Below are 18,150 nucleotides of genomic sequence, written 5' to 3' on the forward strand. Positions count from 1 at the left end.
CGGTTCGATTATCGGTTTACCCGATAAAATAACTTAATTTAGAGGAAAAATCATAGTGTATAACGATAATTGATCTTATAACCTTGATCCTTTTCAATTATGTTCTAAAGAGTGAACTAAAGTTTGATGGACACATGTCTATCCTCGTCAAATAGTTTGTTCAATTGCATACAACAAGATTTGCTCAAATGTATACTCCATATATTCACACACGAATAATCATCAATGAAATTATGAAATGAAAGAGCGAGGATGATTTCGTCATATTAACTTGCATCCTACTAAGAAAATGACGGAAGAATTCATTATTAATTTTTTCAGATAAAGCAACAATATTTTATTGTTTAAGAGCGAAATATTAAATATACTGATACAATGAAATGCACTTATCCAGCAATTATAGCAAGAGCAATAACATATTAGAGGACCATGAAACAACAGAATATACTGAACAGTGGAAATATTAGAGGACCATAATTACAAAAGCTGCTTTCATATAAGGTATTAAGAGATTTGCTCAAATCCACTTGTCCAAACATGATAAAAACAACACAAAGTAGCAATTACACCTTGAAAATTAAGAAGACTAAATATCGTACCAATAAAGAATGAAGCCCTACGGTGGCTTTATATACCTAAGAGTAAAATTATAATTTAGATAAAATTTATTGGGTTATTGGTTAAACCGTTAATAAAATTGGGAAAATCGAGAACCGAACAGATAACCCAATAATCAAATTATTGAGATTGCATATTATTTATATTTGTATCAATGCTGAGTCAGCATTACTATTAGCTAGTCATTGGTAGTTAGGATTACAATAGGTCATTTGTATATATGTATTGAAAAAAATATTATTTTCAGTTTTTAGTTAATATCATAATTTTCAGTTTTGACCGACTTTACTGTCCTCTCCATTACTCTCTCTCTCTCTCTCTCTTCGAGAAGCTTCCACAACCTCAATTGGAGGAAGCTCGGAGCTTTCTCCTCACTCAATCTTCACATGGTATCAGAGCAGAGGTCCGATCAACGACCACGCATCATATCTCCCTACTATTTTTAGTCGATTCGAACGATCTAGTGTTTTGTTCAATCTCCTTCGATAATCACGATTTGGGGAAAAATCTGGATCGAGCACGTTCAGTGACGATTCGTTAGCGGACTGAAGAAATCTCAGCTGCACGAAGAACATTCCGACTATTATTCACAAATCTCTCACAAAATCTTCATGGCGGTCACGGATCAAACTGATGAAGCGACCACAACCACAGCAACAACGACGATGCAGACCACAATCGATGTTGGGAGTCCCCTATACATACATCCTTCCGATAGCCCAGGATCTAGTCTAGTTCCAGTACCTTTTGATAGGATTGGATACCGCTTCTGGAGGAGGAGTGTGCTCAGAGCCCTTTTAGTGAAGAACAAGCTAGGGTTCATTATTGGAGATACAGAAAAACCTCTTGTGACTTCTCCACTCTTTCGCCAATGGGAAAGGTGTGATGATATGGTCACCTCGTGGATTTTAAATTCCTTATCGAGAGATATAGCTGACAGTGTTGAGTACGTGAACAATTCCGTTGAGTTGTGGAAAGAGCTACAGGATCGATATGATCAGACGAACGGGACCAAGCTGTACCAAATTTAGAAGGAAATCAACGACTTAAGTCAGGGAGTGCTTGATATTACTGGTTATTACACGAAAATGAAGAAACTCTGGGAGAAGTTGAATACTCTCAGTGTCAAGGCTCATTGCAGCTGTATATGCACTTGTGGGGCGAAGGAGAACATGCATAAGGCAGAGCAGGATAGGAGACTCATACAGTTTTTAATGGGGCTTAATGAAGTATATACAGTTGTTCGAGGAAGCATACTTATGATGAACCCCTTGCCGAATATGGCACAGACATTTGCCCTTCTGATACAAAATAGAAACAGAGAGAGTTTAGGCCCAGAAATCAACTAGACATTGATTCCACAGCACTGAATGCGAACCTAGGAGGAAGGAATTTCAAAACAAATTATTCTGCTGGAACTGGAAACCAAAGTGTGAACAATAGAGCTCGACCTTTCTGTGATTATTGCAAACGTCAAGGTCACACTAAGGACAAGTGCTATAAACTCCACGGTTATCCTCAAAGCTTCAATCAGGGACCACAACAACAGTATAGACAAGGTACACAAGGGTACAACAACAATACAAAGTTCAATAAGGGAAGAAATGTCACAACAAATGCAGTCACAAGTGTTGAGGAAGGAGAGAAACTGGAGCCTCAAGGAGAAATTCAAAGCCAAAATGTCAACCTTACAAAGGAGCAATATGGACAAATTGTTAGCCTATTGTAACATTTCCAGACGGGAAGCATTGGAGAAGGTTCAGCTAGTGTAAACATGGTTGGTGGAACATCAATGAACTTTGCAGGTATGATTGCCTGCACTTCTTCAATTGACTTTGACAATCCATCATGTAGATGCTTTAATGCAAAGGCTGACTTGTGGATATTAGACTTCGGGGCATCACACCATATGACCTTTGATAAATCTTACTTTCATAACATAATAAACCTTCCTTATCCTCTATTAGTGAAACTTCCAAATGGATATAAAGTCAAAGTAAATGAAATTGGAAATGTATTTCTAACACCTGAAATCATCCTGTACAAAGTCTTGTTCATTCCTTCATTCAAATTTAATTTGGTATCTCTTAGTTCCTTGGTAGTTCATTTAAAATGTATTGCATCATTCTCAGACACTGCCTGTCTGCTGCAGGCCCCTTCACTGAAGAGGCCTCTGGAGATTGATAAGTTGCTGGATTTTTTGTATTTCCTTTGCTCCAAGTGCCTGAAGAAAGGTAGTTCCAAACAGAAGTGTGATTCTTCTTGTCTTTCTATTCATACTAGTGACGTAAGAGGTGTACATTGTCTAACCCAATCTTTCAATTCACTTCAAATTGTAAATAATTCCATTCACAGCATCAAGAATAAAGACAGTAACTCTGCTTTGTTTTCTGGTTCATCTCATGCTGTTAATCTAGATGTATTGTGGCATTTCAGACTTGGTCATGTACCCTTTAGTAAAATGAAAGGTATTCCTACCATACATATAACCTTTTCTGACAAATAGTCTTTCACATGCAACATTTGCCCCATGGCCAGACAATCCAGACTTGCCTTTCCCCAAAGAACAACAGAAACCACTGAAATCTTTGAAGTACTTCATGTAGATCTATGGGGACCCTATCATGTGACAACACACAACAACTTCAAATGCTTTCTAACTTTGGTGGATGACTATAGTAGGTCCACTTGGACACACATCCCAAGCTGCAAAAGCAATGCCTTGCAAATAATAAAGGCCTTTACAACCATGGTGGAAAACCAATTCAAGACAACTGTCAAATGTATAAGATCTGATAATGGTTCAGAGTTTACCAGCAATGAAGTTGCCACCTTCTTTCAATCCAAAGGAATTAACCACCAAAAGACTTGTCCTTATACACCACAACAAAATAGGGTGGTGGAAAGAAAACACAAATATCTACTTGAAGTAGCCAGGGCACTGCTCTTTCAATCTAAATTGCCACTGAAATATTGGGGAGAGTGTGTCCTTACAACAACATATTTGATTAACAGACTCCCAACCATCCCTCTAAAGAACAAATGTCCTTTTGAGCTCTTATATAAAAGGAAGCCAAACTACTCTCACTTGAGAAGTTTTAGGTGCTTGTGCTACCCTACAGTACCAAAACCATTCAGAGATAAACTAGAACCAAGAACCAGCGCACATGTATTTGTAGGGTATCCTTTTGGTACAAAGGGGTACAAGGCACTAAGTCTGGCCACTAGAAAAATACATGTCTCTAGAGATGTTTCATTTTATGAGTCAATTTTCCCCTTCACTATTAACTCCACTACATCAGACATTCCATCTGTCCTTCCTAATACACCATTCTTTGAGAATTCTCCTAACCATACTGAAACTCAACTGCATCATAACATTAGTGACAATGCCAACAATCAGGAAAGTGCCAACTCTTCAAGCTCCAACACATCACCTGATGTTCCTTCACCTGTATCCTCTACTCATGAATTCCAAATTCCAGTAGGTCAACTACAAGATGTGGCCTCATCCCTACAGCCCCTAACAGAACCAATAGCCTTCAGAAGATCCAATAGGGAGCATAAATTGCCCTCACATCTGAATGATTATGTTTACAAAATACCAAATTTAAAATGTACAACCAACTTTTCTTTGCATGCCATGTCCTCCAATAATAACCACATCATTTCTGATGCCATGCATCGTAATAGTCAGTATGTTATAGAAAACATTTGCAATGATAGAGAACCAAATTCATATGAAAAGCTGCTGTATATCCTGCCTGGAAGAATGCCATGGCACAGGAGTTTGATGCTTTGTATGCTAATAGGACATGGGATCTGGTTTCCCTACCTAAGGGTAAACAAGCCATTGGGTGTAGATGGGTGTATATAGTTAAACATAGAGCAGATGGTAGTGTAGAAAGATACAAAGCAAGACTGGTTGTTAAAGGATACACTCAGCAAGCTGGTGTAGACTATACAGAGACCTTTTCCCCAGTGGTCAAGATGACTACTGTGAGGTCTCTCATTGCTATAGCAGCAAAGAAGAGGTAGCAAATTTCACAACTAGATGTGAATAATGCATTTCATGGAGATTTGCATGAGGAGGTCTATATGCAGACCCCTCCAGGTCTTGAGGTGTCTTTCCCACAGTTAGTGTGCAAGTTAAATAAATCCCTTTATGGGTTAAAGCAGGTCAGTAGACAGTGGTATGATAAGCTAACTGAAGTACTATATTCCAGAGGATATGTGCACTCCATGCATGATTATTCCTTGTTCTACAGAAAACAGAACTCCTATATTATTTTTGTAGCAGTATATGTGGATGATGTGTTGTTCATAGGGACTGATTCTGAAGAAATTGACCAACTTAAAGCTTTCTTACATGATGAGTTTAAAATCAAGGATTTGGGACAACTACACTATTTTTTGGGACTGGAGATTCTTTACAAGTCAGATGGCATTATTGTCTCTCAAAGGAAGTTTGTTTTGGACCTATTGAAGGACTATGAATGCCTTCAATGTCCACCCCTGACTTCTCCTCTTGATCCCACAATTAAATTGAAACTAAAGAGGGAGTACCACTTTCTAATCCTACTTTCTACAGGAAGTTGATTGGTAAGTTGAATTTTCTCACTAACACCAGATTAGACATAGCTTATGGGGTTCAACATCTCAGTTAATTCATGCAAGACCCTAGGGAGCCCCATTTAAAGGCAGCCTATCACATGTTGAGATACTTGAAGGGAGATCCTACTATGGGCCTTTATTTCAGTAATGAGGGTGATCTTTCTCTGACTGCATATTGTGATTCTGATTGGGCAGCCTGCCCAGACTCCAGAAGATCAGTGTTTGGATACATTGTGTTCCTAGGAGGAAGTCCAATTAGTTGGAAGTCCAAGAAACAAGAAACCATTTCTCTTTCTTCAGCAGAGGCAGAATACAGAGCCCTTAGAAAGGTTGTTGGTGAGCTTGTTTGGCTATCCAGACTGCTTGAAGAGGTTACTGTGTCAATCAATCTACCCATACCTGTACATTGTGATAGCCTCTCTGCTCTACACATTGCTAGGAACCCTGTGTTCCATGAAAGGACCAAGCACATTGAAGTTGATTGCCACTTTGTGCGCACCAAGCTCCAAGAGGGACTCATTTCACTACATCACATTGGCACTGGACAATAACTTGCTGATGTACTCACTAAGGCACTTATTGGGATCAAACATTACTATGTGCTTAGCAAGTTGGGTGTGACTTCTTCACCTCCAACTTGAGGGGATATTGAGATTGTATATTATTTATATTTGTATCAATGCTGAGTCAGCATTACTATTAGCTAGTCATTGGTAGTTAGGATTACAATAGGTCATTTGTATATATGTATTGAAAACAATATTATTTTCAGTTTTTGGTTAATATCATAATTTTCAGTTTTGACCGACTTTACTGTCCTCTCCATTACTCTCTCTCTCTCTCTCTTCGAGAAGCTTCCACCACCTCCATTGGAGGAAGCTCGGAGCTTTCTCCTCACTCAATCTTCACACAAAAAACACAAAACCGTTACCAAACCATCGACCCAATAATCTGATACTGATAATACGATGAACTTTTTTCTGTTCGGGCTATCGGTTTTACCCGATATATGTCCGGCACTAACAAATTATGGTTCGGGGAAGTTGACTTTCTTGAGGGTGGTCATTAAAGTAAAACAATAAAAAGAAGATTTGACTGACAGATATCATTATTAAATTTTTATTTGCAACTTAAAAAAAAAACTCACTCACCTAATTATACAACAGCGGATTTATTGAAAATTGGAAGAAGAAGAAGAAAAAAAAAAAGAGTAAAATTGGATGATTGAATTGACGTACTCACCTACCCCCTGAAAAGGGGTCTATTTATCTACGTGGCTATATATAATTGGTTATAAAATTTGTCTTTCATTTGCTGATCTGTTTGGTCCCATTTGATTCTGCAAAAGGGTACTTGGCCCCCCGAAATTATATCATTAAAAGGCACTGTCCTTTTCTTGTTCATTTTTCTATTCCTAATAAATATTTTTGTTTCGAATGATTTTGTATAGTCCTTTATTTTAAGTTGTGATTCAGCTATTTAATTATTCATATTGGAAAGATATGATTTTTAATTCAGGTATATATATATATATATATATATTGATTGATTGATGAGAAGCAAAAATGGTGGTTTCTTGATTTTTTTAATCAAGAAAAGTTGTCCCCTTTATTAGTGCATAGAGATTAAAGATTAAAGATTCAATCTTTTTTGCTGTTGAGGTGATTTGGGGTTTCCTTATTTGGCTTTCTTTCCAATTTGGGTGTTTTGAATTTTCTATGGGGGATTTTTTGAATTGATTTCATTACCATATCAAGAATTGGATTCTGTGAAGTGGGTATTTTGTGTTTTAATTCAGAGGGCAGTTCAAAGGAATTCTATTTAATGCCAGTTAATTGGAACCTATTGGCAGCCAGCCATTTTTGATATATATTGATTTGGAAAATGCTGATATAAGGCTAAGGCATTGATAATAGTTCTGTAATCAGTGAATAGTTTGTTGAATCTTCTATGTTGGGCACTTGTCAGGGGCTCTATGCTGATGTTTTGTTGCAGCAATTTGGATATGAGTTTTGTTACTGAATGAGGTTATAGCAATGAGAGGCAAAGGCCTCTCTATTGTTGTCAATGGATGCCTCGAATAGGACATTCTCTGATCTGTTAAAGTTACTGAAATCGTGGATCCCTTGGCGACATGAGCCTGATAATGTATCGAGGGATTTTTGGATGCCCGATCATAGCTGTAGGGTATGTTATGATTGTGATTCTCAGTTCACATTGTTTAACCGTAGGCATCATTGTCGTCTTTGTGGGCGAGTATTCTGTGGCAAGTGCACATCTAATTGGGTTCCTGCACCATCAAGTGAGCCAAGGCCACTACAAGATGAGTGGGAAAAGATCAGAGTTTGCAATTACTGTTTCAAGCAATGGGAGCAAGGTTTAGCGGCTAGTGTTAGAACTCAGATTGCTAACCTGCATACGAGTACTTCTTCGCCTTCTGCAACCAGTTTTATTAGCTTCAAGTCTACTGGAACTGGTGAGAGCAGTAGCATTACCGTTACTTCAGTGCCACACTCTTCGGTACTTAGTCCATGCAAATCAGCTGTAACAGAATCTACTCTAGAGACACAAAATGTTGCAACATCGAGAGGGAGCTTTGATCCTGCTAGTAAAGGGGTTTTGGACCCTTCCCTAAACCAATATGCATTTTGCACAACAAGGTTCGTCTTACATCTTCTATTATTATTAATCTATTTGAACAAATTAACGAAAAAGAAATCAAACCAACTATTATTTTGTCGTTGATTGTTGTTTGGACTTTGGAAAGTAGCACCATTTATGAGTTTCTTTGTTGTCAAATGTGAATGACTAGACTGCCTTAAACACTATGCGCATCTCTTACTAAGTAGTGAAGAAAGCACTTTTGCCCCTAGTTTCGATAGCGTATGAACATCCTAACTCTGTGGTATACCTTATGCTATTGCATGTTTGAATCCTCTTAAGGATTTGTGTGAAATCAACCACATAAGCACATGTGTTCTAAAGCCGTAGCTCGATACTCTGGCTCTGCACTCGCAACCACATCTTGCTTCTTGCTTTTTCATGAAATCAAGTTTTTGCCAACCAAAGTAGCAAGGGATTAGAAAGTACCTTTAGAAACCTCTTTGGAAGCTCTTACACAATCCATGTTGGACAACTATTAATTCAACCCCCTCTTGCACATGTAATCCAATTTTGGGACCACATTTGGACGTTAAACTAAAACTTACAAGTAACGGAATAGGTTTAGAACGGGTAATCTACCATGTGAAAAGAGAGACAAGGGGAGAGAAAAATTGTTTTCTTGATGATTACACTCAACATAATATGAGAGTTGTTAAACTACTCTAATAAGTATGTTAACTTTTTTAAAACGAATATACTTAATGCGAAATGAACTCCTAAATAAGACGCAATATTCTAGTCTATCCTATACGATTTTCTACAATGAATCTGAAGATATTCTTGGCAACGATGTATCTGGACATATTCTAACCAATTTGAATACCCTTCTAAAACGAATGTGCAATTTGTCCCAATAAGTGAAAATCCCTTTCCTTCTCTTAAGTAATCCAGAAGCAGGTAAAAGAAATGATACCAGAAGCAACTTGGCAAAGCACTAATAACTGAAGTTTGCTGCCCGGTAGGCCACACCTTGATTAATTTATCCTGAGCAAACCAATTGTTCTGTGAGTTGCGTTGCATTTTTAGTTACCTGTTTTTCCAACTACTCATGTCCACAAACATGTTTCAGTATCAGTTGACTGTTTGTTGCTATATTGTGGAATCAGGAGTGATGATGAAGAAGAGGAATATGGTGTTTACCAGTTAGATTCCCAGGGGCATTTTCCTCAGGTTAATGGCTACTATGGCCACGTTCAGTATGACGAGATCAAAAAGGACTATGGATCTCATAAAGTACACGCTGACGGAGAAGCTATGGATGAAAAAAGTGTGAGCAGCTCTTCCTTACACAATAGTTTTGATTCCCAGGCTTCCGAAGAAGTCCAACAGATTGTAAAACAGGACATCTCTGATGAATGTGAAGTGCCTTCATCCCTAAATGTTGCAGAAGATGCTAATCTGGAACCTGTGGATTTTGAGAACAATGGAGTTCTGTGGCTTCCACCTGAACCAGAAGACGAAGAAGATGAAAGGGAAGCACTTCTATATGACGATGATGAGGACGGGGATGCTGCAGGAGAGTGGGGATGTTTACGGTCATCAAGCAGCTTTGGAAGTGGTGAATTTAGAAGTAGGGATAGGTCAAATGAGGAGCAGAAAAAGGCTGTGAAAAATGTGGTTGATGGCCACTTCAGGGCTTTAGTATCACAGCTTATGGAGGTTGAAAAACTTGCCATCGATGAGGAAGACGAAAAAGAGAGTTGGCTGGAGATTATTACATCCCTGTCATGGGAAGCTGCCACACTTCTGAAACCAGACACTAGCAAGGGCGGAGGGATGGACCCTGGGGGATACGTAAAGGTGAAATATGTAGCATCTGGGCATCGTAGTGACAGGTAAGCGAAATAAAAAAATTTCATTTTTGTACACAATGCTGTTCAGCTGGTGTTGGATCCTTGCCTCTTTTGTAACTAGTTAGGATAAGCAGCAACAGAAAACTTTTGAAATAGGAGAAACAGGAGCTTTCTTAAGGGTTCATGTTCCGCGCACACATGCTCTCTCTCTCTCTCTCTCTCTCAGACACACACACACACTACTTCCTTTTGTCTGCTGTGATTTCTGAAGGAACTTCAAATTACTAGAGTCTTTCATTGATACAATTCTATTTGATACTTGGGAACGTCCCTAGAAACTTGTAAATTCTTGCCTTGAGAAATATTTGGTCAAAGTGGTTTTCACAAAGTACGAAACAATGAAGATATTGACATTGTGCTTTTCACTCTATGTTTTGTAAACTAGATATAGTTTTGCTAGGTAACAACTTATTACATACATTTGGCAGCTTTCTTTTGCTTGCGAGTGTGTTCTTGGTCAATAATAGTAATCATTTTTGTTCTTGTTGTGCACTCTCTACCATTTTTACGATGTTGCATACATTCCGAACTTGCTTGGGTTTTAGGCGTAGTAGTAGCTGTTGTTGTGATGTTGCATACATCCTAAAAAATATTCCTTTAATATGAAACTTTCCCTCCTTAAATAGTGCGGTGGTGAAAGGAGTTGTCTGCAAGAAAAACGTAGCTCATCGACGAATGACGTCCAAAATAGAGAAGCCTCGCATATTAATCCTTGGAGGGGCTCTTGAGTACCAGCGTGTCTCCAACCACTTATCAAGTTTTGATACTTTGTTGCAGCAGGTTTTGATGAATAACCTTGTCTTCCCATATTTGGAGCAGATAGTGTTTAGCTCTTGTGCTTATAGATGTGTGTTGCTATTCAGGAAATGGATCATCTCAAGATGGCTGTTGCCAAAATTGATGCACACCAACCAGATGTTCTTCTGGTGGAAAAATCTGTTTCTCGCTATGCACAAGAGTACCTCCTGGCAAAGGACATATCACTTGTCTTAAATATCAAGAGGACACTTTTGGAGCGTATAGCCCGCTGCACGGGTAGTCAAATAGTACCTTCAATAGATCATCTCTCCTCTCAAAAATTGGGATACTGTGACATGTTCCATGTTGAGAAGTTTTTCGAAGAGCATGGTACAGCCGGGCAGAGTGGAAAGAAGCTGGTGAAGACTCTAATGTACTTTGAAGGCTGTCCAAAGCCACTGGGATGCACTGTAAGTCTGTCGTCAATTACTAGAACTATAATGAGAAAATTATTGGTGGTTTTCAGTCTCTTAACATGGCCAAATTACTTCTACGACATCAAATGTGTACACATTACATTTTGTCATATATAGACTTCTAAATACTTTTTGGCTGTCTTGATATTTGTTGTCTCAGGTATTACTCTGTGGCGCAAATGGGGATGAGTTGAAGAAAGTAAAGCGTGTCTTTCAATATTCAATTTTTGCAGCTTATCATTTGGGTCTGGAAACTTCTTTTCTTGCTGATGAGGGAGCATCTCTACCTGAACTGCCTCTGAATTCTCCAATAACTGTAGCACTTCCAGATAAATCATCAACTATTGACCGGTCAATCTCAACAATACCTGGTTTTACCTTTCCTTCCACTGAAAAAACTCAATCACCACTATGTGGTGGTGCACCACAGAGATCAGGTAGCATTCCCACATCAGACCTGGTCAAGGCTGCAAGCCTTTGTGCTCAGCCAATGGGTATGACAGAGTTCCCAACTGCAGCACGCACTGAGACTTCCTTCCGTGGGCCCTCCGCAACTGGTGCATCTATGGACAGAGGTATCGTAAATATGATAGAGTATTCCAGATTAACGCCTTCAGAGAATGCAGAACAAGGTTGTTTGTCACAGAATGTTCAAAATTGCATTGCTGTGGCTGTGAACCAAAGTGGCTCAAATCCAATGGTTTTGCAACTAGATGGAAAACATGTTCACGATGAACCAGCTTCTTCAAAGGAAGAGTTTCCTCCGTCCCCATCTGACCATCAAAGCATTTTAGTTTCCTTATCATCCCGATGTGTTTGGAAAGGAACTGTCTGTGAAAGGTCCCATCTCTTTCGGATCAAATACTATGGGAACTTTGATAAGCCATTGGGTCGATATCTACGAGACAATTTGTTTGATCAAGTAAATCTCTCCTCTTCGCTTTCTATCTATGCCCGAAACAGTAAGAATATAATTACGAGTCTGAAAATATCTGTTGCCGTTTCTTTCGCAGAGTTACAGATGTAGTTCATGTGAGATGCCTTCAGAAGCACATGTACAGTGTTATACTCATCGACAAGGCACTCTAACTATTTCTGTTAAGAAGCTGCCAGAGTTTCTTTTGCCTGGTGAAAGGGAAGGAAAAATATGGATGTGGCACAGGTGCCTCAGATGTCCACGGGTTAAGGGCTTTCCTCCAGCAACTCAAAGAATAGTGATGTCCGATGCTGCTTGGGGCTTATCCTTTGGGAAGTTTCTCGAACTTAGTTTTTCAAACCATGCAGCTGCTAGCAGGGTAGCTAGCTGCGGGCATTCTTTACATAGAGATTGTCTTCGGTTTTATGGGTATGCTCTCATTCTGTTTGTTGCCTGCAGTGTTATAAATGTAGAGCACTTCAAACATTTCTTCTCTTGGTGTCATGCATAATATTTAAATCTGTTGGCATGATTAGTTGGTGTCATGTTCTGCTCAAATAACAGTACCTCTCTCCCTTGGATTTCTTGATTGAATTTTATTGCTCCCTTCTTTGTCATGTTGGTATAGTCTAGTGCTAGCTTGCAATTTATTTTGTCAATGCATGAAAATAATCTACATAAAATGGCGTCTGTGTTTAAAACTATGGTTCCCCTTTTATTTCAAGTGTCTGTAGCAGTGTTCTATCCATCATTTTTGGCTATTACTTTTGAGTATCTTTTTGCAATGTTAGTAAATTTGTGACACATGCAGTTTCGGAAAAATGGTTGCTTGCTTTCGCTATGCGTCAATTGATGTTCACTCAGTGTGCCTTCCTCCTGCAAAGCTGGATTTCAACTATGAGAAAAATCAGGACTGGATACAACAAGAAGTGAATGAGGTGTGATGAATGTGGTTTGGACTTTTGAATGTGGTATAAAGTCGCATCTAATCTCACCGTGTACTTGTTTTCATGGAATAATTTAAGCAGGTTGTTAGTCGAGCTGAACGTTTGTTTTCTGAGGTTCTGAATGCAATCCGTCTTTTGGTGGAGAAAAGATCTGTTGGTCAATTTAACAGCAGCGTTAAAGCACCTGAAGCTAGAGGTCAGATTGCTGTTTTGGAAGGGATGCTGCAGAAGGAGAAAGAAGAATTTGAAGTAAAGTCTTCACTTCTGAATACTAATTATCTTTAGCTTCTGCAAAGTTTTCAGAAGTAAACTGCATAACATGGTCCTGGTTATATTACAAAGCACTTTCTCTCCTTCCCTCCACACCTCTGATTGTGTTTGTTTGTTGGGTGTTGGTAGACGTAATAATTAAGTATGAGTTCCCGTTTGTTCTCTTTCACTCTCGTTATCTGCAACCCATGTACAAATATGTCTCTTTGTGATTCAGTAGTTCTGCTTTTATCACCTTGTGCTTGGGAGACAGAAAGTGGTGGAATTGTCTTCACTGCCCATGTTGCAGATTCTATTAACGTTTGCTTTGATGCATCAGAAATTAACTTGCTTGCCGTCATTATCAACCTTTTGCATTGACACTTAACTTTCATGTGTATCATGATTCTAACATCATGTAAACTAATTGACTGGAATTCTTAATTGTCTGACTTATGTTAGGGATTTAAAGCAATTATTTTTTAAAACAATTGTTAATTTGCTCTTTGTGGGTTTTCCTGGGTATTCTGTATTATCAGGAATCTCTCCAGAAAATTCTGACCAAGGAGGCGAAAAAGGTGCAGCCGATGGTTGATATTTTCGAGATTAATCGGTTGCGAAGACAACTCATTTTCCAGTCTTATATGTGGGATCACCGACTTGTATATGCAGCCAGCTTAGAATGCGAGGCTCATTGCGTTACTGGAGAGAAACCCCTGGTCAGTAATGATAAGTACACTGATCCAGATAGGCCCAGTGACTGTTTGAATGTCTCTGGTTCTCGTTCTACAACTACAAATGTTGGTGCAACATCTAATGAAGGAGTAGGTGTTAGCCAAAAGAATCATGTGGATGCAGATCATCAAGGATCTGATGATCTCGTTGATTCTAGTTGTGCAATTGAAAAACCATCAGGTCTTCCTGTTGTAACAGAAAGCTTCTACGGATTGAACTCCGCGGAATCCAATATAGAGGGTTCCAGAGCCCTTTCTGACGGGCAGTTCCCGATCATGGATAATTTGTCAGATACTCTTGAGGCAGCTTGGACTGGTGAAACTACTTCCGCTGTCGGAGTGCTGAAGGATGGTACTTGCAGATCTTCCGAACCACTTACTGCAGATTCTTCAACAACTAGATTAGCAGAAAAAGTGGACATTGAAGACCCTGGTGAGGAACATGGGGGAACTAAGGCATCTGGATTTCCTCCTTCTTTATCCTCTAAAGGCTCTGAAAATGTGGAAGACGTCGGGGGATGGTTAGGTATGTCTTTTATTAGCTTTTACCGGTCACTGAACAAAAACTTTTTACCAAGTGCTCAGAAGTTGGATACGCTTGGCGAGTACAGCCCTGTCTACATTTCATCATTTAGAGAGTCAGAGGCCCAAGGTGGAGCGAGGTTGCTCCTACCTGTTGGGATTAATGATACCATTATACCAGTGTATGATGATGAGCCCACTAGTATTATATCTTACGCACTAGTATCACAGGATTATATTGCACAACTAGCTGATGAGCTAGAGAAATCTTCTAGTTTGGACTCTAACCTTCCGCTGCAGTCCCTAGAATCTGGAAGTCTGCAGTCCCTTCAGTCTATGGATGAAATAGTATTAGAATCATACAGAAGTCTCGGATCTGCTGATGAGAGTATCTTGTCTTCGTCCAGTAGTCATAGCTCTTCGGTTTTGGATCCACTCTCATACACAAAGGCAATGCATGCCAGAGTCTCCTTTTCAGATGATGGACCACTAGGGAAAGTGAAGTATACAGTGACTTGTTATTTTGCAAAGCGCTTTGAAGCTTTGAGGAGGATATGTTGCCCATTTGAGATGGATTTCATAAGATCTCTTAGTCGCTGTAAGAAGTGGGGAGCCCAAGGAGGCAAGAGCAATGTTTTCTTTGCTAAAACGTTGGATGATCGATTCATTATTAAGCAAGTGACCAAGACAGAGCTGGAATCCTTTATAAAATTTGCTCCTGCATATTTTAAATATCTTTCTGAATCAGTAAGCTCAAGGAGCCCTACTTGCCTGGCTAAAATTCTGGGGATCTATCAGGTATTTCTGAATTCTCTAATTACTACAGCTTCTCAGATTTTGTGAATAAGATTTATTAGGCCATTTGTTATACCAAGTGATTGATATAGTCTTAGAAGGGAAAAGACCTGCAACAGCACAATGCGACATTTGTTGTGAATCTAGTATTTCTTAAGGGGCAAAGACGAGTCTCACATTTGGAAGGTGCGCTTGACATAATTTATTCCTGGTTTTATGGTTTGACTTGACATATTTGAGCCACCAGTTGGGTTTTGAATTCCTATTTACTTTCACCTGAAGTTTTCACTAGGATTGGTCTGTAAGGCACAATCCATTTTCACGGGTGTCTTTGGGTAAATGAGCCCTTTGCCTTGAGAAGGGAGCATGATGGTCTGTATGAATACATAGTCATCTTTACGGTCGGCCAAGTCTTTCGAGTTATAGTTGTTATGGTTCCATAGCCTTGTGGGTGAATTAACCTCAAAACATGGGGTGCATATTTATCTTCTACGAAGACAAACTTTGATGTGTAATTAGTGTCTAAAGACTAAAATAATAAGTTTCTTGATTATTCCCTAACTTCATATTCTTGGGAATTTTCATAAGACATTATATCAACTATGATTATGAGTATCTGGTTGTTTTGCATAATTAAAGTCTATTGTTTATGTGAAGGTGACATCTAAGCATTTTAAAGGAGGGAAGGAATCTAAAATGGATGTGCTAGTTATGGAGAACCTTCTATTTGGGAGGAATCTAACGAGGCTTTATGACCTTAAAGGATCTTCCAGGTCTCGTTACAATCCCGATTGTAGTGGAAGCAATAAGGTCTTGCTGGATCAGAACTTGATCGAGTCAATGCCAACTTCGCCTATTTTTGTTGGAAACAAAGCCAAAAGACTTTTGGAACGAGCTGTCTGGAATGACACTGCTTTTCTTGCAGTAAGTAAATGAATCTGTTCATTTCAATGAATTTATTCTGAACTCTGTGCACAGAAAAGCTCAATGATGTCCAATTTTCCTTTTAATGTGGTTATTTGATATTTAGTCACTCTTCGACACTCCATAGTAAGAAGTCAAATGTCTTTCATAACGCAGTCTTTCATTGTCCTCTTACTTAACAAGCTACTATATATGTTGCCTAATCCTATAAACATGTGAGTATATTTTAGCTGAGTTTTTTTGGTTTTGGACTAATTTAGTAGTTATTCTTGCAGTCAGTTGATGTGATGGATTACTCACTATTAGTCGGGGTTGACGAAGAGAAACATGAACTTGTTCTTGGGATTATTGACTTTATGAGGCAGTATACATGGGACAAGCACCTAGAGACATGGGTTAAGGCCTCTGGCATCCTTGGCGGACCCAAGAACGTGTCTCCGACTGTAATTTCACCTAAGCAATACAAAAAGAGGTTCCGGAAAGCAATGACCACCTATTTTCTTATGGTTCCGGATCACTGGTCACCTCATACAATTACTCCCAACAGGTCGCAGAATGATTTACAGAACATGCAAAGTGGAAAATCTGCGGAATGATTTGTATATCTTGCTTGTATATCCTAAGGTCATATCTTTCTCCCCATTTTTTTTCAATTCTTTTGATATATGCAGTTCCGGGGGTATTCTCCTTAATGAAGGAACACATGATTACTTGTTAGAAGACGTCGATGGAGGGTTATAGACTTATAGTTCTAGCGACAGGTTTCTCCTGCATAGAAAATTAGGTTTACCTTAAAGGCGATTGTTTTGTACATCTTTTCTTTTTTATTATGATTCTTTCCTTGTGTAGAAACCAAGTTGTACATGAGTTACAAAGGATCAATTGCAATTTTTGGTCAAAGCATGATTCTTGATAAGTTTATGCTGATGAACTCTGTACATGATTTTGTTATTAAATTTTGACAGATATTTTCCCCCCTCTTTTCCTGCTGATAGGATTGGTGTGTATGCTTATTGTATTCCTATTGATTTGTGTACGATCGGGGAAAATAAGGAAATAGAGGTAACTGTAATAAGTTTCTGATCTTGTGTTACTGTGGAAACCAGAGAAAATCTATTTAGTTAGTTGTTGAAGGCTTGAAGCACATCCCATCTGGTGACCAATTCCTCTGTATGATCTATTTCGTTTCGGATTATTTGCAGTGTATTGAATTTTTCCGGGTCATTTTTTAAATTCTATCCCCGTTAGCACATTGGAAACAACCTCTTGCAAAAATACAGGGTAAGGTAGCGCAATAGACTGTTTTGGTCAGGCCCTTTTCGGACCCCACGCATAGCGGGAGCGCAGTGCACTGGGCTGCCCCGTTAGCACATTCCCTGTTTTATGTTAAAGACAACATGTAGATTAAATCTTGATGTATTTTCAGAAGAAACTGGGTTGTAAACGAGTAGCCAGTGGGATCCCTCTAAGAAAAAAGATACAAACATTTTAAAGAGAAATGTATTTTTTAGCCGCTCCAAAAAATAATAGCTGACAAAATGTATTTTTTTTATATATGGGTATTATATATATATATATAATAGACAATATACACTTTTTGGCTAGCGAATGCATTTAGTTTTGGCTGATCGGCTAGTTTTGTATTTTGCCCAATATTAAAAAGGGGTAATTGAAAGCAAAAACATTTGAGTGGAAAGTGCAAAATGAATTTTCATACATAAAATGTACACTTCCAAATTTACATCTGCACCAGGAAAAGGCAAGTCCTTGTCCCTTTTCTTCCTGTTAAAATATACTATTAGAACGACAATGAGCCTGAATAGAGGGGAATGAATACATAAGCTGTACATAAACAGACTATTCTTGTTCTGTTTCTTGTGTTATTTGTCAGAAGTGTCAAGTTCTGATAATCATGAGATTGTTTTGAGAATGCACAAAATGGCTGTTTACTCAGCAGCAGCATCTTTGGAGGAGCGATATGATCTCTTCATCTCTGTATATTAACAAATGTTATAGTAAAGGGCAGTTCCGTGCACAAGGCATCCCGCATTCATGCAGGATCCGGAAAAGGGACGCACCCAAAGGGGTGTGACGTAGACA

The 18,150-nt window shown here is 38.8% G+C and overlaps 2 protein-coding genes across 2 annotated transcripts; both read left to right on the plus strand.

Annotated features, from left to right (window-relative positions):
- Nucleotides 1-1,229: 1,229 nt before the first annotated feature.
- On the plus strand, nucleotides 1,230-1,649 carry LOC138879169 (uncharacterized). Its single transcript, XM_070158761.1, has one exon. It carries the CDS (start codon nucleotides 1,230-1,232, stop codon nucleotides 1,647-1,649), a length of 420 nt encoding a protein of 139 aa, XP_070014862.1.
- Nucleotides 1,650-6,680: 5,031 nt separating this feature from the next.
- LOC104225960 (1-phosphatidylinositol-3-phosphate 5-kinase FAB1B-like) lies at nucleotides 6,681-17,042 on the plus strand. The gene is made up of 11 exons (XM_009777837.2): nucleotides 6,681-7,892; nucleotides 9,003-9,731; nucleotides 10,376-10,529; nucleotides 10,613-10,957; nucleotides 11,124-11,885; nucleotides 11,977-12,308; nucleotides 12,691-12,817; nucleotides 12,908-13,075; nucleotides 13,615-15,129; nucleotides 15,784-16,050; nucleotides 16,326-17,042. Exons 1-11 carry the CDS (start codon nucleotides 7,300-7,302, stop codon nucleotides 16,644-16,646), a joined length of 5,313 nt encoding a protein of 1,770 aa, XP_009776139.1. The 5' UTR covers nucleotides 6,681-7,299; the 3' UTR covers nucleotides 16,647-17,042.
- Nucleotides 17,043-18,150: the final 1,108 nt, after the last annotated feature.

The sequence above is a fragment of the Nicotiana sylvestris genome, chromosome 10, assembly GCF_000393655.2.
Source record: "Nicotiana sylvestris chromosome 10, ASM39365v2, whole genome shotgun sequence".
Classification (NCBI taxonomy): domain Eukaryota; kingdom Viridiplantae; phylum Streptophyta; class Magnoliopsida; order Solanales; family Solanaceae; genus Nicotiana; species Nicotiana sylvestris.